Source organism: Myxocyprinus asiaticus, chromosome 34, assembly GCF_019703515.2.
Source record: "Myxocyprinus asiaticus isolate MX2 ecotype Aquarium Trade chromosome 34, UBuf_Myxa_2, whole genome shotgun sequence".
NCBI classification, from domain to species: Eukaryota; Metazoa; Chordata; class Actinopteri; order Cypriniformes; family Catostomidae; genus Myxocyprinus; species Myxocyprinus asiaticus.
The window spans coordinates 37,773,675-37,800,564 of NC_059377.1; the positions used below are offsets into that span (position 1 = coordinate 37,773,675).

General features: G+C 38.4%; 1 protein-coding gene across 1 annotated transcript; it reads right to left on the reverse strand.

Moving 5' to 3' along the window:
• Positions 1-2,543: 2,543 nt before the first annotated feature.
• Positions 2,544-18,220, reverse strand: LOC127424988 (keratin, type I cytoskeletal 13-like). Its single transcript, XM_051670558.1, has 7 exons — positions 18,202-18,220; positions 18,085-18,095; positions 7,667-7,828; positions 7,404-7,527; positions 4,206-4,345; positions 3,863-4,005; positions 2,544-2,673 (listed from the first exon to the last, which is right to left on the reverse strand). Exons 1-7 carry the CDS (start codon positions 18,218-18,220, stop codon positions 2,544-2,546), a joined length of 729 nt encoding a protein of 242 aa, XP_051526518.1.
• Between the last annotated feature and the right edge of the window lie 8,670 nt (positions 18,221-26,890).

A 26,890-nucleotide genomic window follows, 5' to 3' on the forward strand; every position in this document is an offset into this window, starting at 1 on the left:
AAAATGCTGCATAGTGAAAATGTCTTCAAAAATAATGGCATCAATATTTTTCATTTATCAATTAATGTCATACAAAGTCCAGTAAACATAAAACAAAAGCTACATCAATATTTGGTGTGACAACCTTTGCCTTCAAAACAGCACCAATTCTGGACACAGTTTTTCTTGGTTGTTGGCAGATAGGATGTTTCAAGCTTCTTGGAGGATCTATTTAGGCTGTCTCAACTGCTTCTGTCTCTTCATTCATCCCAGACTGACTCGATGTTCAGTGGTAGGCTCTGTGGGGGCCATGCCATCTGTTGCAGGGCTCCTTGTTATTCTATTCTATTCTATTCTATTTACAAAAGGAATGTTTGGAGTGTAAAATTTATATTTCCTATTGACACACTAAAGTTGAAGATATAAATAATCATCTTAAGACAGATGCTTTGGTAAAACATTTTTTGTACCTAAGACTTTTGCACAGTTCTGTATATATATATATATATATATATATATATATATATATATATATATATATATATATATATATATATATATATATATATATATATATGTGTGTGTGTGTGTGTGTGTGTGTGTGTGTGTGTGTGTATGGGCGGGTTTGGGTGGTTTACGAGGACATATTTTTAGGTTACAAACTGATAGAATATATATCATATATTCAGATTAATTCCCACAATCCTGGATGAAGTACTGTATGTCTGGGAAAGTATTCACAATACTCATCAGCATACCTAAAGAATGTGCTTTTTTTTTTTTTTTTACCAGCCAAGAAGTGCATTCTTCATGTATGTGATTTCGGATGCAGCCATAAACTGTGATGACACCTTTCCGCCTGTCGTGGTACCTTTGCCTCTAATGTAAAGACTCACTCTCAAAGTCTTGGGATTTGATGCCATAAGATAAGACTTAAAAACATAACAAAGCCGAGGTGGTCCATGGAGCATCTGAAATTACACTTCAGAATCATGTATTTTTATACAGTTTCTGCTACCCTTTACTCTTTGAGGGATGGCCTCTTCATCCAATGAAATCGTCTTATGCCTCCCTAGTTTCATCTTTGCCGTCTCCCTTCCAGCTGGTCACCTTTGGCCCCAAATTGCTGTTTCATCTTAATACTAGCCCTTAGCGCACATATATCGTGTGCCTGTTTTGGTAATCTTGCCATTATCTGCACCAGTCCTGCTCATTAAATTATCCTTTCAATATTCACATGCCCACCTCTCTGAGTAATTCTGTAATTCTTTCTAAAAGCCAAGCTACTACAGGTGATGTTCCTTATCTAAACCTCCTTACTCAGTCGCTTGACACAGGCATCCCATCTCCAAGGTCTCCCACTTTCTGCATTACATCAAATCATTTTCACTTGACACAAAGGCCTTACACAGAGAGAGACTGCAAGCTAAGCTGTTTTCTGCACTTTCAAACTGTATCTAAATAATCAAGAGTATTAAATTAATAAAAGAATGATTAAATATGTAACATACTGAATAACATTGATAATGCAGCTTATCATAATACACTGATTACACGTTGTCATTTTTAGATCATTGCATATTGCATACATATTAATTCAATTATCAAAAACAGATTTACTGAATGATTAAATAAAAATATTCCATATGCCTTACTTTAGCAGGAAAAATAATTTAAAAAAAGTTTTATATTTAAAATAATTTATTTCATTTCACTACAATTTGTGTTATATTACCCTGGCACTAACTTAAAAAAAAATAAAATAATCTTGCCTCCACTGCTACGATGGGGTTTCAAACACAGCTGATGAGAGAGTGATGTAAATGTCAACTTTCCTCCTCTGTGGTTATCCATTGTTGCATATTTTTGTCCTCTTTTAGAAAGACGTGGACATGTAATAGTGGCTTTTTTCTTTAGCTGTTGAAGCGAGAGAGAGATGCACGCGGCCGCTCTGTGTGTGCGTTGTTATGTTTCAGTTCAGCGTTTTATGTTGATTAAAGTCTTGTTAATTGTTAATCCGGTTCACGCTTCCTCCTTTCCCGAACCTTGTTACAGAACGCAAAAACAATATTTGCTGTGGTCTCTCATACACCATTATAGACGTTTACCCTGCTATAGTTTACTTTGTGTTCCAAACCCGTAAATGTCAAAAGGGTCCATAAGCAACGTTATACCTAAATAATGACTTTTCTGTTTTTAGTTCATTGTTAAGTCTTGTTTTGTTTTTGCTTCCATTTTTTTTTTTTTTTTTTTATTATTATCTTTAATCCCTTTTGGCTATCACTTACCTCTTTAAAGATTTAAGTCTTTACATGAATGTTAATCAAATGAATGAACAGACACATTTTGTATGTGTCTGAGACTCGGTATCATGATGCAACACAAAGAAAACCAAATGTAACACCAGTTTTTAAATGTGTAGAATTCTGTTAGCTCCTCTTAAACAGATACTGCAAAAAAATAAAAGGCCATTTCTTGCAGAATAAATTTTAGAATGCTGTTTTATTGGTTATTTGGTTTTCAGCTGTGTGTACACAGCAAACACAAACAGACATAACAGCAAATTAGGAAATCACTCTGCGAACATCAGACATGGTTGAGGAACTGGTGGTGGAGACCACTTTTCCATCCACTACCTCTTCCACAACTGTGATGACCTTGGTTCTTGAGGTGGAACTGGATGTTGTTTTGACGCTAGAAGAAAACAAGAGCAAAATAATTTAAATATGCAACAGTTATGGGGCTTTCTTTTTGAATTGTCAATAAAATAGAATGTTCAGTTGGGACATCTTTAAGATGTTTTAATGATTTGGTCATAGCCTTCGGCCAAAGCAAACTCCTTTCAATGACAATTCAACAGTAGTTAAGCAAATTGATGGTGGTTATGGCCAAATTTGATAGATTAGACAACTTTCTTTTGCATTTTAATGTTTGTGAGTTTGTGCATCATAAGATAATTCTGCACTAAAAGTGAAGTGTGTAATTATTTGATGTTCTTCTATCCCAGCCTATTCCCTCGAAAAATATAAACACTGTGGCTCTGAGGCACTGTCAAAGCACTGCTCTGTTTGTTTGAGCATACTGACACAGCAACATTCAACCCAGTCTCATAACAAGTCCTAATAATTAGTACGAGATGGCGAAATCATAAGAAATCGTAAGTAAAAAACACAACTTTTACTCTCATAGAGAAAAATAAACAAACCAATAATCTTATTATGATTTTACCTAACTTTAACTGCTAACCCAAACCCTAAACCTAAACCATGATTTTAATAGGAAAATAACTTTTGTGTACCGCTGAGTTTGGAATGAGATGAGGGAAGCGTGTTACATGTCATTTGTATTACATCAATAGATACGGGATTAGTAATCAAATTTGTTCATAGACGTTTCCTTTCTTAAAATGAAGTTTGGATGGGAGGCTGGCTAAAATTTGATGCCTGTATGTGTCGATTTGAAATTGTGTTTGTTCATTGGTTGGTCTCTATCGGCATAAAAGTCGTTCCTTTTCATAGGAGCTAAGTCGTACGACAGCTTACGATTTTGCCATCTCGTACAAATTATTACATGTTGTCATGAGATTATGTTGGCATCATTGGCTCAATGGCATGAGTTTAGGGCTTTAGGTTTGTTTTTCGTCCAATGGCCGATGCGGGGAGAGTGATGGAATCCTGTTTGAAAACAATGATTATTTTTGCATTCTGTTTCCGTTTGGTAGCATTAGCAGTGCTGTTATTATTACTGTTGTGGTCACAATGGTTGGTATTGCAATCTGTCCAGTCTTTGAAAATAAACCCACCTACATGCTCTACCTAAAAGACAGTGGCAGAACATAATGGTAAAAATGGAGATGGCTGTAATCAATAGTTTGTAAACCTACGTGGCTTCTCCATCCAGCAGTCTCCTGTACTCTGCAATCTCCATCTCCAGTCTGGTCTTGATGTCCAGAAGCATCTGATACTCATAACGCTGACGTTCCAGATTAGCACGAAGCTGCGCAAGCTGCTCTTCCAGGATGGTTACCTAGGAGCACCAAAGGTTTCTTCAGGTGTGAGCTACTGTGTGGTCCAAATATTTTTCTCAAAATCCTTGTTCCTAAGATCCTTTCTATTCTTAAGCTGGGATACACTTCATGTCTATTACAATTGCAAACTATTTTCTGAAATAATGCATGACGTTTAAATTCAGTAGTGCAAAAGTAATCATGTTTTTGTTCTACTCACCTGATTCTGGTAACCACTCAACTTCATGGAATAACGAGCTTTCGTGTCAGACCATGTGGCCTCCAAGGATGATTTCTGCATTGATAGAACACACAAGCTTAGAAAAAATAATGTAAAATGCACATTGTAGAAGGAGGATTATGGGGAATATGTATTGTTTTATTTTATATATGCAGTAGGGCTATGTTAATTTTGTGCAATTAATTATATGGAAAATAAAAATTAACTCAATGAATCATGCCCCCAGCCTGTATGTAAATTCTGAAATAAGGAATGTTCCTATTGGAGCAATTCAAGCTTGATGTACCACCTTGATGCAATAGGAGACAGTCAGCGCTCCAGCTGTACATGCAACGCACCTAGTCAAACCAACATGCATGCAGCTTAGCCTTCAGACCAAAGTGTACCGTGATGGGAGAAAGGTGCCTCTGGTTGCTCCTTGCAGGGTACTCAGCCTTACAGTTACTATTTGCATTGCTTTAACCCCTCTTTGTAAGTCCCGCCTTCTCACATATCAATTGGTCGATTATAAGAGGCTTGCAGCAACTATTGGCCAAATTCCTGCCTGTCAATCTCTCTGCGAACGCTCAAAGTGCTGTTGTGTTCGGCATCAAACAGTTGCTTGACAGTAGCAGCAAATGACAGCTGAGTGGAAACAATGCCCAAATGAAAGTGCAAATTTACAGAAGATTTGCACCAAAAATTCCCATGCTTTCATCCGGGTCGAGATCCGTGGGAAGCAGAATATATGACATGTAAAGCTGGCACTTATGTGTCAGCTGCTAATAAATGTGCAAGTGATTTAGAAGCACACATTAGCTCTGCGAAGCATAAAAGGTCAGCAAAAGGTGAAAGTTCATCAGGTAAATTAAGCGACTACTTTTTGCAACCAGGTAAAATTGTTATCACATTGCTTCATTTTCCATGGCCCATTCAAAATAATAGTAATAGTTAATGAAGGTACACTCATGGCATCAAATATTTTATTTTAGCACATGGACATTCAAAAGAATGTTGGAAATGTTTATTTATTTATATATATTTATGTTATGGTAATAGAGTGTCCTTTTCACTGTATTAAAGTTTGCATTCATAGTAACACTGTTTTGAACCCTATTATTCATCGCCCCCCCCCGGCAAAAATAAGGTGTCCTCTGGAAAACCAGAATATGGTCACCCTAATTTATCTTCAAGAATTTAGACCCATAAACAGGGTTGGGAAGGTTACTTTCCACGACAGAATAGATGCTGTAAAATGTAATTTGTAACATATTGCATTAGATTACTCAAGGTCAGTAATGTAATCTAAATACTTTGGATTACTTCTTCTGCACTGGCAATTTTTTTCACTTTTTTTTTTACTACAAACAAGTAAATAATGTAAGAAAATTCACTTATATAAAAAAAAACATTCTCTGAAAAAAGCCTAAATATTTTATGCAGTTTTGCTACTCAAGTAAATTGATCTTGTTTTAAGGATTTTTAGATAATTTTACAGAAAAACAATATTTTAATTCTCATTAAGAATAAGATTTTTGCAGTACATCTTTGCTCTAATATCAAAGGTCTTACTAGTGATAATAAGTTAAGTTCTAACATGCATTTTCGACATAGAATTTATTATAAAGTATAATCGCGTCTGGTAACAGATGTATGTAAAGGCAAGAAATAGCTTTTAGCTTAGCATAAAGCTAAAAGTTGAACTATTTTTACTGCTCCAAACTTCAAACCCCTACAGAATGTGCTCAACCACATCTTTTTCTGATCGTTTGTGGATTCTGTTCATAGAATGAGGCAGAAAATATATTGTTTGTAGCTTTCTATACGATGTTAAAGGATTTCTTGTAAAGAATTCCCCAACCGCATAAAAACCATTGACAAGGCAAGTAATCGTGTATTTATTGGATTTATGTTTCATCTGTCTCTAACTGTTTTTTTAAGCTGTTGAAACATTATGTAGCTCCTCTATTAAGTTGCCGAGTGAAAGTTCCTCAATGACGTCATGTCCACCTTTTCACTCACAACAATATGAACTTGTTTGAATGAAACACATCACAAGAAAGTGTTTCACTGCTGTTCAAATGTTTCTCGGATTGCATCATTTATATGGATAAATGCTTTCCAAACTGAAGAGTTTAAACATTAAATGAAACAAATGAAAATAAAATGCAAAGTAATCTCTTCAGTAATCAAAATACTTTTTGAATGTAACTGTATTCTAATTACCAATGATTTAAATTATAACTGTAGTGGAATACAGTTACTTATATTTTGTATTTTAAATACGTAATCCCGTTACATGTATTCTGTTACTCCCCAACCCTGCCCATAAATATGTCTTTATATCTATTGTATAACCCTTTGAAGGAATACAAAGACATCTTATGGGTCTAAACTCCTGAAGAGAAATAGTATATCTTAAAGCAGTCGGAGTGAGCATGCGGCAACCGCCTGTGTATGTTCGCACAGTCAAATGAAGTATGATTTGGAAGGTTAGCGTTCGACTGTCTGTAAACTTTAAGCGTTCACGTCAAAACCAAAGTATACTTTGGGCTTTAGGACTAGAGGCGCTGAAAACTAGTTAGACGCAACAAAACCAAAGTATACTTTGGGCGTTAGGACTAGAGGTGCTGAAAACTAGTTAGACGCAACAAAACCAAAGTGAGACACTCCATAAGCATCCGTCTGACGCACGAGTAGCCTAAATAGACCAACAAGTAAAGGGATAGTTCACCCAAAAATGAACTCACCCTCATGCCATCCCAGATGTTTATGACTTTCTTTCTTCTGCAGAACTCAAATAATTTTTTTAGAAGAATATCACACTTCTGTAGGTCCAAACAATGCAAGTGAATGGTGGTCAGAACTTTGAATCTCCAAAAAGTATATTAAGGCAGCATAAATGTAATCCTTTAGACTGCAGTGGTTTAATCCATGTCTTCTGAAGTGATTTAATCGATTTTGGGTAAGAACAGACCAAAATGTGACTCCTTTTTCAATGTACATCATACCATTGCAGTCTCTAGGCACGATCATGATTTTCAAGCTTGATTACACTTCCTAGTGCTTGATACATGCGCAGAGCGCATGATGTCAAGATTTATTGTAAAAAAAAAATGTACATTTTGGTCTGTTTTCACCCCAAACCGACTGGATCGCTTCAGAAGACATGGATTAAACCACTGGAGTCATATTTACTGGTTAAGAGGGACTGGAGTTCGATTTCCAATGCCTGCAGTCTGGATTTGACCACACTGACTTCAGAGCGAGATGTTTTCAGATCTACAGTGCTGGAGACAACTTCCTGTTTGAGAGACTCTGTCTAAAATAAAAAGCAGAGGAAGATTACATCAGTTGAAACAAGAACTGTCGCACACCAGTTTGTCATGAAACCTTATGTAAATATACTCAAATAAAAGCAGTATTCTGTCTTGGTATGCTTGTGATATTTTGAATCTCACCTTTGTCTTGAACCAGTGCTCAAGATCTCTGTGGTTCTTTGCTGTTACTGATTCATAGTGCTCACGAATTTCAGCCAGGACTTTATTGAGATCTTCCTGTGGAGCTGCATCAACCTCAACGTGAACCTGTCCACTCATCTGAGTGCGTGCAGCCAAGAGATCCTAGACAGACATGTGCAACCATATTAATAAGTAAAAAGTAGCCTCACTGATGAACATTTACATTTACAATGATAAACAAGCCATAAACAACAAACTGAGTTGTTTAAATCACAAGTCCCTACATTTTATATGCAGAGTAAACTGTAATTAAAAATTGCGTTCTTTTTACTTAACTGATGAATAACACATCCATGGAAACTAACATTACGATTTTCGGTTCAAATGTATATGTATGTAAAAGGAATACTGTATATCTTCAGTGTAACTGTTTTTGTTAAGCATTTTTAATCACTTTTTTGCCTTCTCTAGCTCATTTTTAATTTAAAATTTTCAATGTCAATTTTGGTTCTGCGTGTGACAAATGAACAGAGAGTTGGAGTTTAGTCTGGAGAATAGCTGGGATGTTGGTGTTGAAAGCCGAACTGAAGTCCACAAAAAATTTCCTTGCACATGTCCCCGGTCTGTCCAGATGTTGCAGGATATGATGTAATCCCATGTTGACTGCATCCTCCACAGACCTGTTTGCTCGATAAGCAAATTGAAGGGGATCTAGAAAGGGTCCAGTGATGTCCTTCAGGAGGGCCAACACCAGTCTCTCAAATGATTTCATGACCACAGACGTCAGGTCGACGGGTCTGTAGACATTAATTCCTGTGATTTTTGGTTTCTTTGGGACAGGAATGATGATTGAGCGTTTGAAGCAGCATCGGACTTCACACTGCTCCAATGATGTGTTGAATATCTGTGTGAAGATGGGGGCCAGCTGGTTAGCACAGGATCTAAGACACGCAGGTAAAACGCCATCTGAGCCCTGTGCTTTCCTTGTCTTTTGTTTTCGGAAGAAACGGCACACCTCTTCTTCACAGATCTTAAGTGCAGGTTGAGTAGTAGGAGGGGGGATGAGGGGGGTTGCTGGAGGTTTTGGTGTTTTTGTGAAGTGAAGGTTAGAGCGGGTGTGGGGTGTGAGATCGGGCCTTTCAAATCTACAGTAGAACACATTCAAGTCATCAGCCAGTTGTTGGTTCCCTACAGTGTTGGGGGAAGGTCTCTTTAAGTTAGTAATGTCTGTCAGGCCGCTCCACACTTATGCAGGGTCGTTAGCTGAAAACTTGTTTTTCAGCTTCTCAGAGTATCTCCTTTTAGCCACTATGATTTCCATATTCAGTGTGTTCCTGGCCTGATTGTACAAGACTTTATCCCCACCTCTGTAAGCATCCTCTTTGGCCAGATGAAGCTGCCGGAGTTCTGCTGTAAACCACGGTTTGTCATTGTTGAACGTTAAATAAGTCATAGTAGGAATGCATATATCCTCACAGAAACTGATATATATGATGTAACAGTATCTGTGAGCTTGTCCAGATTGGTGTCTGCAGCCTCAAAAACACTCCAATCAGTGCAGTCAAAGCAGGCTTGTAGTTCTAGCTCCGCTTCATTGGTCCATATCTTTACAGTCTTAACTACAGGTTTAGCAGATTTTAGTATCTGTCTGTAGGTTGGAAGAAGATGAACCAGACAGTGATCAGATAGTCCCAAAGCTGCTCTAGGGACAGAGCGATATGCGTTGTTTATTGTTGTGTAGCAATGATCCAGTATGTTCCTGTCTCTGGTTGGGCATGTAATGTGCTGTTTGTATTTGGGCAGTTCACATGTGAGTTTTGCTTTGTTAAAATCCCCAAGAATACTAATAACTGAGTCCAGGTATTGTTGTTCTGTGTTTGACTGATAATCCAAGAAACACAAGCATAAAGCGACATTGAAAAATGAACACATTGTAATTTATTTATAAATCTGTGCAGCCAATTTTTCTAAAGTGTAAACCTTATGAATGAAAATGCGCACACTGTGATTTCAGATCAGATGGCCGTGGCCTCGACTCCGTTTGCGGTCTCTGTTAATAGTGCACATCAGGAGCTTGTCAAGTGTAATATTAACTAAGACACGACATCATATACACTTTCCACTTCTTGAAATATTTATGTTAAGGTATCACACAATTCACACGTGATTCCCATGTATTCATTTATAGCCTAAGGGTACGTTTACACGACAATGATATACTAAAAACGGAAACGTTTTTCCTTTGCATTTTTGAAAAGTTTCACGTACAGACGACAATGTTGTCAAAATGATCCCCGTTCACACGGATCCGCGAAAATGACTAAAAATGCTGTAATGCATGCCAGGCCAGTAGTTGGCGATGTCACTTTGTAAAGAAACACTATGCGCCTGCGCACATAAGCATTCTTCCACAGAACAGTGAATACAAACAATGAAGATGGCGACTGCTGGTCATAGTAGTGATGCAGTAAATCTACACTTTGCTGGAGAAGCGTCAATAAACTCAAAATCTTGAGCAGCACAAACACAGTCCTGTAGTCCGCCATTGTAGTTTTGAATGTCTCGCGCGTTGTTTTGAAGTATTTGCGCGGATTCCTATAGACTGAACACGTAATACGCGTGCACATGACGTGATTGTGTTCACAAATTCGCATTTTTGTATGTTTACACGGAGACGATAACGCCATCATTTTCAAAAACTTGCACTTTGAAACCCGTTTTCAAAAGTTTGCATTTTCAGGCCCCAAAACACCACTGTCGTGTAAACGAACAGCCAAAACGCATAAAAAGTTTTCTGTTTTTAGTTGAAAACTTTGTCGTGTAAATGGCCCCTTAACCTGAGTGCGATGTTAATTCCTGAACTGAAGTGATGAGTTAACGTCAGAGCTCATATATCCATCTTTTAAAGTTGACCACATTTATATTCACATCAGTGATTAGGGTAATTATCTGGTTAAGACTTTATTCCGAAAAACATTGCTGCATAAAGGTTTAAATGCTCCATATAGTAGGCCTATTCATCTATTAGGAATATTCCTGCTTATGTAAAATGAAGAAACTGAAACATGCTTCATCTTTTTTCTTTTTGTTCTTATTAAACTGTGCTAAATTTGAGAATGATGTGCTCTTGAGCTTGGAAAAGGCGCTGTATTAATTTAACATTCTTATTATTATTAGGCTATTCTTATTATTCTTATTCTTCTTCTTATTATTAATTAACTAAATAATGGTGTCCTATCGTAAAAAGTCCTGATAGATTTACGGGACTTTCATCTGTTTGTAGTTTATATTGATTTATCATATTTCTTTTAATGCTTGAATTTGTATTCATTATTCACTGCAAAATGTGTGCTTGACATTTCACATTTTGCTTGACACCTCCTGCCTCCAGAATAATGTTGTTATACATGAATAGACGAACGAAAATTCTGTTTCAGGCAGATATTAATATCAGAAATACCATGGAGAAACCAAAGTTAACAACATTTTCCACAGTTAATGTGGCCAACAAATTCAGCTTCATTTGGTAAGAATTTGTTTTATAATGAAATTATAATTTAATTACATAATAATTGTATAATAATGATGATGATAATAATAATAATTATTATTATTATTATTATTATTAAGCTATTATTGTAAAAAAGCATACACAAGGCGTATTTTATTAATAGAAACTATAAACGTAAGAGTAACATCTAAAAATTGGCGTTTTATTTCATTTTAACGCACTTCTGGTTTAAACCCCGCCCACACTCTGTTCTATTCGAATACAGAGACAGATAATGGCTTCGCTGCACACCCCTACATGAAAGTATATAGTAATACAGTACACGTTTTACAAATCATTTGAGAAAGACATGCAGTGGGCACAAAAAGTATTTGGATTCTTAAGCCATGCATAAAAATGTATGGATGTCATTGCATTAGATGGAATATCAAACCAAGTGATATTTATTTTAAAGGAAGATTGCACAAGTGCTTTTCAAGCAAACATTTCACAAAAAAAAGTTTGTTAGGTGCAAATATTAAAACTACAATGTTCATAACTGAGATAAAAGTATTTGGACACTTTCTGCTTGTCAAATGCTAATGCAGTTAATGTAATGAACTACATCTGTAGTTACTTGTGACACTTGTGTGAACTTAATACATCCACTAAAATTACCTCGAGATCAGTTGGTTTAGAACAAAAATGTCTCAGAAAAGTGAAGTTAGTTCTGAGAACATCTCTAGCAGCTTTTGTTTACAGATGCCATTTGGTCTGATATTTTGTAATCTAATGCAGTGCCATTCATACATCGTTGACTGTGGGTTTTGGGGCTATTGTATGTGTGCATTGTAGTATGTTCACATTGTTTTTCTCCATAAACCTTTTAAAATATGGATATATTGTCCGGACAAAATCATGCATCAATTATGCAATCCAATTCTGCTGCCCTAATTTCTTTTACTCCAATGAGTAGTGTTACTATTTTTGTTTATTTTATGTGCAGAAATTAAACTAAACCATTTATAAAAGAAAACAATCCAGTAGGACAAGAAATATAATGAAAAGAGATTCCACAACAGTGTTATTTTAAAGACTGGTTCCATCAGTAACAATTTAATAATTATACTCAACAGAACGTGTCATTGCCAACACCTCAGGCATATTAAAAAGAAAGTAAATTCTCCTTACTGACCAAACAACATTTCTTTTTCAAATCAAAACAAATCAAAATCAAACCACTTTATTGTCACACAGCCATATACACAAGTGCAATGGTGTGTGAAATTCTTGGGTGCAGTTCCAATCAACATAGCAGTCGTGACAGTGATGAGACATATACCAATTTACAATAACATCAAATTAACACAACACAATTTAAACATCTGTTATACACATAATTACACTCAACAATATACAAATAATAACATACACTGTACAGTATACAATACGCTGTTTTTTTTTTTTTTTTTACTATATAGATACACATTATTCAATAAAAATTAAAAATAAAAATATATAAAAAAAAGTATATATATAGAATGTACAGTATTGTACTGTATTGACATTCAGGCTGTCGGTTGATAGTCAGTTGTTAAGAGAGAACATAATATAATAATAATAATATAATTTATGACAGTCCGGTGTGAGATATAAGAGTAAGGGTAATAAAGTGCAGTGCTGATGTATTTTGATCGTGGGAGATCAAGAGTTCAGAAGTCTGATTGCTTGGGGGAAGAAGCTATCATGGAGTCGGCTGGTGCGGGTCCTGATGCTGCGATACCGCCTACCTGATGGTAGCAGTGAGAACAGCCCATGGCTCGGGTGGCTGGAGTCTCTGATGATCCTCCGAGCTTTTTTCACACACCGCCTTGTATATATTTCCTGGAGGGAGGGAAGCTCACCTCCGATGATGTGTCTGGCAGTTCGCACCACCCTTTGCAGTGCTTTGCGGTTGTGGGCGGTGCTATTGCCGTAACAGGCGGAGATACAGCCAGTCAGGATGCTCTCCACAGTGCAGGTGTAGAACCGTGTGAGGATGTGGCGGTTCATTCCAAACTTCCTCAGCCGTCTCAGGAAGAAGAGGCGCTGATGAGCCTTCTTCACAACGACTTCAGTGTGGACGGACCATGTGAGTTCCTCAGTGATGTGGACACCCAGGAACTTGAAGCTGCTGACTCTCTCCACTGGTGCTCCATTGATGGTGATTGGACTGTGTTCTCTGTCTTTTCTTCTGAAGTCCACCACAAGCTCCTCTGTCTTACTGACATTGAGGGAGAGGTTGTGCTCCTGACACCAGTGTGTCAGGGTGTGCACCTCCTCTCTGTAGGCTGTTTCATCATTGTCAGTGATCAGACCTACCACCGTCGTGTCATCAGCAAACTTAATGACTTAATGTGTTGCCACACAGTCATGTGTGTACAAGGAATACAGTAGTGGGCTGAGAACACAGCCCTGCGGGGCTCCAGTGTTGAGGGTTAGTGATGAGGAGATGTTGCTTCCTATTCTAAACACCTGGCATCTGCTTGACAGGAAGTCCAGGATCCAGCTGCACAGAGAGCTGTTTAAGCCCAGAGCCCGGAGTTTCTCATCTAGCTTGGAGGGCACTATGGTGTTGAATGCTGAGCTGTAGTCTACAAACAGCATTCTCACATAAGTGTTCTTTTTTTCCAGGTGGGAGAGAGCAGTGTGTATTGTAGATGCAATGGCATCATCAGTGGAGCGGTTGTTGCGGTAAGCAAACTGCAGCGGGTCAAGATTGAGTGGCAATACAGAGCAGGTGTAATCTCTGATTAGTCTCTCAAAACATTTGCTGATGATGGGGGTCAGAGCAACAGGACGGCAGTCATTTAAACAAGTTATTTTTGATTGTTTTGCTACAGGCACAATGGTGGATGTTTTAAAGCATGTGGGGACTACAGACAAAGAGAGGGAAAGGTTGAAAATATCCGTAAAAACACCAGCCAGCTGGTTCGCGCACGCTCTGATGACGCGGCCCGGAATGCCGTCTGGGCCCGCGGCTTTGCGGATATTCACCCGTCGGAAGGATCGGGTTACATCCGCTACAGAGATGGAGAGTGAACTAACCTCTGTAGCTTCAGCCGCGAGAGCTCTCTCCGCGAGGGCGGTGTTATTTCCCTCGAAACGAGCATAAAAAGTATTTAGCTCATCCGGTAGAGAGGCAGCGGTGTTCATGGCGGAGTTTTTATTCCCTTTAAAGTCCGTGATGATGTTAATTCCCTGCCACATGCTTCTAGAGTTGGCTTGTTTATGCTCCTCCGCGTTCCCGGATTTAAAAGCGGAGGTCCGCACATTAAGTGCCGCAGGAACATCGCTATTGATCCATGGTTTCTGATTCGGATAGATCCGTATTGTCCTGGTCGGAATCACTTCCTCTACGCATGTTCTGATGAAACACATTACGCTATCAGCGTAAAGCTCGATGTCGTCATCAGAGGCGGACCGGAACATCTCCCAGTCTGTGTGATCAAAACAGTCCTGTAGCGTTGAGTCTGATTGGTCCGACCAGCACTGGATCGTTCTGAGGGTGGGTGCTTCCTGTTTCAATTTCTGCCTGTAAGTGGGCAGAAGCAGAATGGAAGAGTGGTCCGATTTGCCAAATGGTGGGCGGGGGAGGGATTTGTAGCCATCCCAGAATGGAGAGTAGCAATGGTCCAAAACCCGGTCCCCTCGTGTGTTGAAACTAATGTGCTGGTGATATTTTGGTGCGACTGATTTTAAACTGGCTTTATTAAAGTACCCGGTCACAATGAACGCGGCCTCAGGGTGCGCGGTTTCCTGCTCACTTATACTCCCATACAGTTCCTCGAGTGCCCGGTCTGTGTCGGCTTGTGGGGGGATGTACACAGCAGTGATAATGACCGCTGTGAATTCCCTCGGTAGCCAGAATGGTCGACACAGAAGCATAAGAAATTCCAGATCAGGAGAACAGAAAGACTTGATAGAATGTACGTTCCTCTGATCACACCAGGATTTGTTGATCATAAAACATACACCACCTCCTCTAGTTTTACCTGAGAGGTCTTTCGCTCTGTCCGCTCGGTGCACGGAGAACCCCGCGGGTTCAATGGCTGAGTCTGGAATCTCCGCAGACATCCAAGTTTCCGTAAGGCAGATAATGCAGCAGTCCCTCGTCTCTCGTTGGAAAGAGATCCGCACTTTCAGCTCGCAGAGCTTGTTATCCAGAGACTGAACATTTGCCAGTAGAATAGTGGGTAGCGGGGGTCGATTTGCGCGGCGTCTTACTCTGATGAGAACGCCGGCTCTGTTTCCCCTTTTCCTCCTGCGTTTCCGCAGCCGTGCTGCCCAGACAAAGGGCTCCGCTTGCGTGTTTGTAAACAGCGGGTCGGCATTGAGGAATGTGAAGTCCGGTTTTCGGTGTGAGATCGCTGAACCAATGTCCAAAAGTGTTTGTCTGTCGTAGACAATAAGGCAGACAACATCCAAGACAAAAAACATAAGAATTGTGAACAAAACAAACAAAACATTGTTATGTTGTGTCGGAGCTCGCAACGCAGCAGCCATACTCGGCGCCATCTTGAGTCCAAATTTTCTGGGCTGGTCTTATAATACTTTTGCAGTTGATGTGTTTGACAGAGGCAGTTTCTGTATGCACTGATGCATTATGATATAAGGGTGAGATTTATGCAAAGCAGGTTCATCAGAACTGTAAACCGGATTGTGGCAGTCAGTGAAACATCTTTGTTTACAGTTTGACCTTGCAATGCACTTACATTGTAGGTTTACTTTTGTCAGTTTTGTGAAATGCTCACTGCTGTATACGATGCTTGGGTTTAAACTTATCTTATCTTATTTATCTTATCTTATATGACTCTCTTATCAGTAAAGTCATTGTAATCTGTTTGATTAACATCAAACACTTCAGTACAGTCACTTTGAGTGATTGTGATCTGTGTGAGTAATGCTATTACTTCAGTAGAATCTGTGATTAATATTATTGCTTCGAGTCAGTGTGTGATCTGTGTGATTAACACTACTAGATTATTTGAAAGAAATTAATTCCCATCCTAAAAGACCTACTTAACCTACTTAGATTTTGGCTAGTACAGGTTTGGTTTTGGTCCAGCTAGTGGGCCAGGTCAGGGGTTGATTGGTTAGCTTTGGCAGATATGTGGTAGCTAACAACATAACTATAATAAGCAAAAAAAAAAAAAAAGATTATGCAGGCAGAAAGCATCTTACTACGGAAGCCCTGAACAATTTCACTGGGTGATTTTTTTTTTAGGTGTCAGGGCTGTTTACACGACAACAATTTCAACTAAAAACGGAAAACTTTATATGCGTTTTGGCTGTTCGTTTACATGACAACGGCGTTTTGGGCCTGAAAACGCAAACTTTTGAAAACGGGTTTCAAAGTGCAAGTTTTTGAAAACGATGCCGTTATCGTCTCCGTGTAAACATACAAAAACGTGAATTTGTGAAAACGATGACATCATGCGCACGCGTATTACGTGTTATATAAAGAATAATGGATTGATAGGCATCAATTTTAGATGTATAATATAAATACTGGTGCCTGTGCAAATAACAATAATCAATGTTTTTTTCATTTGGAGTGTTTTGTATGGAGTGTGAACATTGTACAGTAGGCAAAACCTGCAATTTGGAAATCTTTAATGTATGGATTCAGATGCGAAAAATTTGTATTTAAATGTTATTTATTTATTTACTTAATTTTATTTGATGTACCTTTACCCTGCAATTAATTCACCCACCGCTTATGTATATAGCCTATAGACAGAGATGTGATGCCATGTACAGTATTCAATGATATGCTTAGAATATGAAAACATGAGGCAGTGAAAATGCATGTTAAATCCAGTGTACACAAGACCTCTCTCTCCGTCAGAAGATATCCATTTATCAGAGTTCTGTCTGATATCCAAAACCAGTCAACATCAACAGCTTGTTATGTTAACTTACTCTCCTACCAGCCCAAGAGTCTGCAGGGGTAATGCAAAGAAGGCAGGAGACAAAGTGATAGTAAAAATGAGCAGAGTTTATTGGATAATCTTGAGAGTTCAGTCTTTAGGCATGCGCGCGAGTACTTCAAAACAACGCACGAGACATTCAAAACTACAGTGACGGACTACAGGACTGTGTTTGTGCTGCTCAAGATTTTGAGTTTATTGATGCTTCTCCAGCAAAGTAATTGTAGTAATTATGCAACCTCATCGTCCATCCAGACAAATTTCGCCATCTTCATTGTTTGTATTCACCACTCTGTGGAAGAATGCTTATGTGCGCAGGTGCGTAGTGTTTCTTTAGAAAATGACATCGCCAACTACTGGCCTGGCATGCATAATACAGCGTTTTTAGTCGTTTTCGCGGATCCGTGTGAACGGGGATCGTTTTGACAACGTTGTCATCTATACGCAAAACTTTTCAAAAACACAAAGGAAAAACTTTTCAGTTTTTAGTACATCGTTGTCATGTAAACGTACTGCCTTCCTACGACAACGTTTTAGTGCCATGTTTAAAAAAAAAAAAAAAATCTAAGATTTCGAGAATAAAGTCATAATATTTTGAGAATAAATTCAAAAGTACGAGAATAAAGTCGTAGCATAATGAGATTAAAGTAACAATATTTTGAGAATAAGTTGTAAGGAAAGTAACATTAAAGTCTGGGTCTTTGGATACAGCAAACTCCACTAACCAGGGAGATAACATTCAGGGTTTGTAATTAACTATTTGGCTCACCATCCACTGTGGTTAGTAGTTTTACAATATCACTAGCCACTCAGAATTTTCCCCAACCCAAATCCCTCGCTTTGCAAAAAGTGATAAAGATAAATGGAGACTGTAACTGTATGTATTTGTTTGGACATTTTATTAAAACGAGAATAATATTAGTTTAGCAGGACACAAGCCTAATGATTGAAGTCACCTTTAGAATATCTGAAGACAAACATAAACAGTTAGATCAGGAGGAAAAATTGTTAATAATTTGTCCATTACTCATGGAAGTTCAGATTTTAACCCCTATGTTCTCAATTGTACTTACCTATATGAAAGTTTACCATTGTTCTTTCACTGTTTAATAGTGGCATTTGTAATGATAAGGCCATAAGCACAGGTAAGACCATGGATGGCTCCATATTACTGTGGTTATGTTAATGTTGATAGTCTTTTCTATATGTGTGTGTGTATATATATATATATATATATATATATATATATATATATATATATATATATATATATATATATATATACTATAGTATTTGTTATGAAATGTTATGAAATAGCCTAAACACGTTTAGAAACCTTTACCTACAACTTTCACAGTTATAAGAAAAATAAAGTCTAATAGATTTGCCCTCACAGATTTAATATGAATCTTTACCAGTTTACCAGAAAAACAAAACAAAAACATTTTAGTAAGGATGATGATGTGCATTTTAAAAACATTTTGATTGTTTTGTTTTGTTTTGTTTTGTTTTGAGTAACTACCAATTGTAAAGAACACAAAAGACATTAAAAGAAGCAATGTTTTACGCAAATGGATTGTGTGGATGTTTGGACACATGGCGGAACGATTCAAACCAGCTTTAACTCTCGTTTTGTGGATTGAAAACCAACATTAGTAAAGAAACCCAACTCCTGGATAAAATAAATGTTTGATATGAAGATAAAAGGATGTTTGATGGAATAAATGATTGTGCAGTGCAAGCAAAGTGGACCTCAGTGCAAAGAGCATTTAAGGATTACCTCAGACTGTGGTAAGCAGCAGTTTATTAACCACATGTTAATATATCGGTGCTAACTGTCAAGTGACGATTTCTGAGGCAAAAAAGTGCAAGTTGCAAACAAAGTTTGACATTGTGTGGACAAATATTCCAAGGAAGTATATTTGCTTTGCTCTTTATGCTTGAGGTTAAAAGATGGATGGTAATATGAAGAAAGGTAATGAGGACTGCACTAACACGAGAAGGCCAATAAAAATGACTGAGAAAGCAATGGAAGAAAAAAACGCAAAGGCTTGTACAATCAAGCAGAGCTAAACTAGCTCAGTTTACAAGCAAACGTGAAGAGACTGAGCAGCTTATGGATGATGATGTCAATGTTGACACTGTTCAAGTCAAATTGGATGTTGAATACAAGGATTTGTATACAAATTTTAGTCAGCTCAATCATGAGTTTATGTGTAAGGAAGCTATCAGAGCTGATAGTGTATCCTCAGTGTCAGTGACTTCAAGTAAGAAGCTTAAAAAACAAGGGTCAGTTGCTAGTAGGTCCACAGCTTCTTCTGCTTCCTCTGCACGTGTATCTGCTGAGGCTGAAAAGGCTGCATTACTTGTTAAACATGCTGCTTTGAAAAAGAAACAAGCTATGGAATGTCAAGAAGCTGAAATGAAAGCTAAAAGAGAGGAATATGAACTAGAAGTTGCCCTTGCAGCATCAGATGCCAAGGTTAAAGTCATCAAGCAGTTTGAAAGCAGTAGATTCATAAAGAGAAAGATTTGGATTTAGGTAACATAACAGCATTTGAAGAGGAATTATCACAGGACGTTCCACACAGTGATGTGCTTCAGCCTTTATGGTCACAACCATCCAATAACGTCATCCCAACAGAGCCTTCTCAGAGAAAAGAAGGGGATTTAGTTGATACTTTGTGCAATGCAGTGGAGCATCAGGCCAATATCACGGAGCGCTTGGTGAAGTATCAAAAAAATTTCTATACTGCCTTAAGTAGACATACCCATTTTCAAAGGAGATTCCCTTGATTACAAGTTGTCCATCCGAGCTTTTGTACACCGAGTTGAAGATTGTACTGATAATGACAAGGATTGTCTGTACTTCATGGAACAGTACAAAACAAATGAGGGAATTGATTCGTGGCTGTCTTCTCAGGGATCCAGCACAGGGCTATCAAAGGGCGAAACAGTTGCTGAAGGAACATTTTGGAATGAGTATCAGATTGCAGTAGCATATATGAACAAAGCCCTGCATTGGCCCTCTATCAAACCTGGAGATGGAGAGGCACTTCATTCCTTTTCACTGTTTCTCTCTGGATGTTGTAATGCAATGACAGATATAAGCTACATGGAAGAGTTGGATAATGTCACTGGGGTCAGTGGAGAAGTTTGTACTTTATCAATAGTTCCAGTACAAGTTAAGTCCAAAAAAGGTACACAGATGATTCAAACGTATGCATTTCTTGACCCAGGTAGCTCAGCTACTTTCTGTACAGATGACTAAACTAAAAGTAAATGGAAGAAAGACAAATACACTTTTGAGAACCATGGGAGAAGAGAAACCAGTCAAAACTCATGTGATGTCTGGATTGGAGATCAGTGGTTTAGATGGTAATGAATTCATTCAGATACCTGACGTTTTTACACAGAGAACAATCCCAGTGAGTGAGGAGAACATTCCACAGCAGAAGGACTTGGAAAAAGGGCCGTATCTTAAAGAGGTTTGTCTCCCTGAAATTAAAGCTGAAATTGGACTACTAATTGGAGCTAACGTGCATAAAGCTATGGAGCCTTGGCACGTCATCAGCAGTAAAAACAATGGGCCTTTCGCTGTAAGAATCCAGTTAGGATGGACTGTAAATGGACCTCTTAGGAACAGTAATGGTGTTACATGTAAAGGAAGGAACGTCCAGGTAAATGTGAACTGCATATCTGTAGCCAAATTAGAGGATTTGTGGCATATGCAGTTCAAGCAGGACTTCCCTGAAGGAATATCACTAAACCAACAACTTTAACAAGTTCCTGACCTCACAAGCAGTCTTGTGGGTGTCATAACAAGATTCAGACAAGAACCTGTCGCTATTATGGCAGATGTCAAAGCCATGTTCCACCAAGTTCGAGTTCACGAAGAGGATTCAAATCTTCTAAGATTCCTGTGGTGGCCGCAAGGAGACTATGAGGTAGAACTGGTGGAACACAAGATGGTTGTGCACATGTTTGGTGCTACTTCCTCGCCCAGCTGTGCCAGCTTCGCTCTGCGAAAGTGTGCTGAAGATCATAGCACATTATTTGCAGCTGATGTCATTAATACAGTTCTTCAAAATTTCTATGTAGATGACTGTTTAAAGCCTACAGCCACAGTGAAGCAAGCCAAAGAGCTGTACCAGGGTCTGCGAGCAATATGTGCTAAAGGAGGATTTCACCTTGTCAAGTGGACAAGTAACAATTGTGCAGTTCTTTCTACAATTTAGGTCTTGTTCAAGATACACTGCCAACGGAAAGGGCTTATAAGGGGGTTCAGTGGAAAGGAGGCGGCGAGAACCGGCTTGACAACTTAAATAATAATTTAATGAACAACTTAAACACACAACCAAAAAACACACAGCACGGCTGTCTGTAATTCTCTCTCTCTTGAACTGTCGTCCCCGGCCGCCTTTATCCCTCGCGCACCCCATCAGGCTGATTGGGGACCGGGTGTGTCTCATTCCAGCCCGGCCCCGCCCTCCTCGGTCCTACAGGGCTTTAGGCATCCACTGGTGTGTTGAGATTAATTTCAGTACAAGATAGTCATCAAAGACCATCCACTCAAAGAGGACTGCTCTCAATTGTCAGTTCTATGTATGATCCATTAGGTTTTCTTGCACCCATAGTGTTACCAGCCAAAAGAATCCTACAGGACCTATGCAGACTGAAAATATGATGGGATGATGATCTTTCAGAGCAAATAAAGACAAAGTGGACAGATTGTCTCAAAGGACTTCAGGCAACTTGAAAGGATCAAGGTGAGCAGATGCATTAAACCAGCTTGTTTCGGAGAAGCAGTTGTGGTACAGCTCAACCAACAGGTTCAAGTGCACTGTTCCTTCATGATGGGCAAGGTGAGAGTTTCCCCTTTGAAAAGGCCTACAGATCCCAGAATGGAACTGACTGCAGCAACAGTTGCCACAAAAATGGATGTGATGTTAAAAAGAGAACTACAGCTGAAGCTAATACCTTCAGTCTTTTGGATAGACAGCACCACCGTGCTCAAGTATCCCTGGAATGAGAGTCACAGCCATCCTCAGGACCTCAGATGTTGAACAATGGAACCATGTTGATTCTGCTTTATATCCAGCAGACTGTGCCTCAAGAGGACAGAAAGTTGAAACTTTCTTCCAAATGCAAAATTAATATCTGGCCCATATTTTCTTTCCCAATCAGCAGATGAATGGCCAAAGAATATAGGTCAAGGAACATTATCTGCAGATGATCCAGAGATTAAGAAGACAGTCCTTGTCAATTCTATACAGACACAAGAAAATAACAGTTCAGTTGAACATTTTATGAATCATTTCTTATCTTGGATCAAGCTGCAACGCACTGTGGCATGAATTCTTCAGTTTAAACCATGCTTTTGGAGCTTGCACTAAAGAGAATGATGCTTAATGCTGAAAACACTGAAGCTAACTCAACTGAAAACAAACAGCTAGTTAACAAGAAGATGACTGTATGGAAAAAAACATACTTCAAAGCTGTATGGAAAGGAAGTCACATCTCCGTCAGTGACTTTAAAGAAGCTGAAATTGAAATAATAAAGTACTGTCAAAAAGAAAGTTTTCAGATGAGATTTCGGACTTACAAAGCAAACAAACTATAAAGAGGAATAGTTCAATCTATAAACTGAACCACCAAATGCAAATGGAATCTTTCGTGTTGGTGGGAGACTTACCAGTGCAGCTATGCCTGAGGAAAGCAAACAGCCCACATGATCATACATAAAGATCTTCATGTCACCAACTTGATACTGCAAAGTATTCATGAAAGAAAAGGACATGGTGGTAGAAATCACATGGTCTTTACACTGCAGCAGAAATACTAGATACCTGGTGTCAGGTCTGCAGTTAGAAAGATACTCTCAAAATGTGTTATTTGTCGACGTCTACATGCTTCAGCAGGAAAGCAGCTAATGGCAGACTTGCCTAGAGACACATTGCTGCCAGACGATCCACCATTTACAAGAGCTGGTGTAGATTACTTTGCACCATTCATGGTTAAACGTGGAAGTGCCTTGTCAAAAAAATACGGTGTTATCTTCACTTGCTTAGCTATTCACGCAGTGCACATTGAAGTTGCTTCCTCGTTAGACACTGATTCATGTCTGAATGCAATATGCTGATCTGTGGTCAGAAGGGGGCAGGTCAAGGTTCTCCGATCAGACAGCGGAACCAATTCTATTTCTGCTGAGAGAGTTGCGGCAAGCTATCAAAGAATGGAACAACCAAAAGATCCAAGATCATCTCAGTCAGCAAGGAATTAAGTGGTTTATTCTCGTAATTTTCATTCTCAAATTTCTAATTTAAAGATTCTCATTTTCATAATTTCATTTTCGCACTTAGATACATAAAAACCTCACGGTCACCTTGTGGTTCAGGGCTTCCGTATTTTTCTCTATTGATGGACATATGAGAGTAGTCATGAATCTGACAAAATAAAAAATTTTGCAAGCAACTTATAAATCACAAATCTTTACTCATATTATAGTAGATGTTTTAGTAGATGTTTTAGAGGCCTCTTAAAAGTGAGAAATGGACTTGTAGCCTGTCCGCTGCCTTTGACGCCACAGCTCATGCACCCAAAAAGGGTTTGGGATTTTGTGCTTTCTTGTAGTGCCATCAGACAATCAACTTAGTCAGGACATAATTTTCCTGTTGTTCAGAAGTAATTAGTTGTATGAAATTAGCATTTACATTTATTCATTTAGCAGATGCTTTTATCCAAAGCGACTTAAAAAATGAAAAAGGATACAATATAAGTAATTCATCTTAAGGTGACCGTAACACAAAAGTGGTGCATTACAATGTTTCAACTGGATCAAAAACATTCTAGCCAAGACAGAGATTAGAGTGCAACAATACGTTTTTATTTATGTTTTTATTTGGAGTGTATGGTCAAGTGATCTCGTAAAAGTTGTGTCTTTAGGCTTTTTTTTTTTAAGACAGAGAGGTAGTCTGCTTCATGGTGAGGCTGGTAAGGTCGTTCCACCTTCGAGGTACAGTGAAATTAAATTTATGACTCAAAAATGTTCACAACTGAGTAAAGTTTGCAGCATGCCAGTCGCTTACTTCTGGGACTGCATGTGCTAGCCAAGCAACTCCAATTGTGATTGAATGTAAATGTTAATGTATAGTTCTATCCAGGTATTACAGACCTCCTTGGGTGAAGCGGTATAGGCAAGCTAGCTAGCAAAAGTTAGCTCGACCAGCATGGTCTTTCTAGTTAAGCTGGTTGACCAAGGAAATCTTGATGGCTAAGTGCTGAGGACCAGCATCCAAAACACAAGGTCCTGGTGACCATTTATGTGGGTCTTTTTCAGCAACTTTCAAATTTTTACCCTTACTTGTCCCACTAGATGGCCACATATCGATAATATTGTTAGGACATCTGAAAAGGGTGCAGCAAAACACAACAGTATGCACATGAGAATTTTTATTCACACACAAAATTAAGGTTTACTACCACTATCATTTATTTTCCATTTATTCAAAAATGTTTCTATTTAGAAAATGCTTTTGTCTGAAGTTAGAAAACCAGTCCACCATGAAGGACATAATCTTTTGTAAATAACTTACATAAAGTCTCAGTTATGTACGTAACCTCGGTTCCCTGATACAAAGGGAACGAAACATGTGCTAACGCATATGAGGAGTGTCCTTCCACATGACCTAGTTAAAACCTCTCTACAATATCACCAGTATTCTAATATTGGCTATGGTTTTTGACCCCCACCTTTTTAGGCGCGAAGCTGTCGGCTATAAAAGCAGGTGTGCAAACACCATTCCTCAGAATTTTCTGACTGAGGGACAAGGAGTGCGTCGCACGCACCTCAGAAGAACTCTGAGTCTTGTAGTGTGGCCAGTGTTCACAATGTCTTGTTCTCTTCATCTCAGGGAACCAAGGTTACGTACACTACTGGTCAAAAGTTTTGAAACTGTAAGGCTGGCACCAGGATGTCTACAACCAAAAGGCACCATTTCCGATAAAAGTCAAAGAACTCTGCGAGAATCAACGTCATAGAACTCTCTCACAAAAGCTGAATACACCTGAATATCACCACGTGTGATAAATTGCAAATCGCCTTTTGATTGTTTTACAAAGCTGAAATCTTCACCTGAATATCACCACAGTGTGATAAATTGCAAATCACCTTGCTGCCCCCTCTTCTCTCTCCCCCTTCTCCCCTTCAACAGCTCTGGACCAACACAAAGACACAAGATTTATATGTAAAATATAACAAATACCATGAAAACAAAGAATGCAACTGTATGTGTTTGATATCATTTAAGAGGTCTCTGTGCAACTGGTATAGTGGTCTCTTTCCCATGTTGATAAAACTAATGGTAACAAAGTTATAAGGTCTTTGCCAAATACTGCATAATTTTGGAGGTCTATCCCCCTCCTTGACCTACAATTGAAATGATCTCCTGTATGTTAACAAGGTTAAACCCCAGGAAGTCAAGAACCCATTCACCCCCAAATTCTCATTGTTCAAAGGATAATACCATTTGGTACACAATGTTTATTCTGTCTAGATATTTAAGGAAAGTTGGCAGGAAGCTCTGGGAATCTGTAAGCAGATCTCCCATGCTGTACCGCTGCATGTAGTTTTGTCAGGTATGTTTCTTTGACTTGTCTTTTATTTTTAGTAATGCTTGTTTATTCTGATCATGTGAAATTGGCTTTGATTTGAATTTCTGCAACAATGTTTTATATCCTACCTGACAAATAAATTGTTAATATTAGATTTATTCTGAATTCCTCCGAAATCATTACTGGAGCTTTAATATAGGAGGAAGCCATTTAAAGACTCTCAATTTGAATTGAAACCACTCAGGACAACCAGGTAGGACAACCACCTAGGACAACCGGGTAGGATTTGAATTTCATTAGACCATCGTAGACCATACTGGAGCTTTAATATAGGAGAAATCACTCAGGACAACCAGGTAGGATAACCACCTAGGACAACCGGGTAGGAGAAAGCCATTTAAAGACTCTCAGTCACTGCTCACTGCCCATCTTAGCAAGTTGTATGTACGTGACTAAGCGGCAATATCGTCTGGTTATGAGACAAGCCAAACCAGACGATATTAGTTAACCCTACAACCGCTGACTAAGAACGGAACTGGCTATCCATTTTCAGGAGGTTTATGTAATTTAATAACAGCCAGCGTAAGTCTCCAAAGATCGAAAGGACAATGAATAGAAGAGGATTTAGAGTAATCAATAACCTAAAAATGTTAAATTAAAAGAATGATCAGAAATTAATTAGAGCGTAAATATAAACTAGAGGTCAACTTAAAATTGGAGTCAGATTAATATAAAATTGGAGTCAGATAAAATGAATAACGGAATCAAATGTGTGAATTAACAATAATTGCTTTACTTCAGCGCTCAGAAAAGACAGAACAACACAGAGACCTTCAAGGGCAATTTATTGAAGTTCCACTCCGGAACGGATAAAAAATTATCCTTTTTTACAAAACACTTACTCATTCTTTATTATAATTTCTTTCTTTTTTTTTTTTTTTTTCACATTTTAGAATAATAGTAAAGTCATCAAAACTATGGAATAACATAAATGGAATTATGGAATTATGTTGTGACTAAACAAAATCCAAAATAAATCAAAACTGTGTTATATTTTAGCATCTTTAAAGTAGTCACCTTTTGCCTAGAACAGACATGTACTTTTGACATTTTCTCAACCAACTTCTTGAGGTATCACCCTGGGGTGCT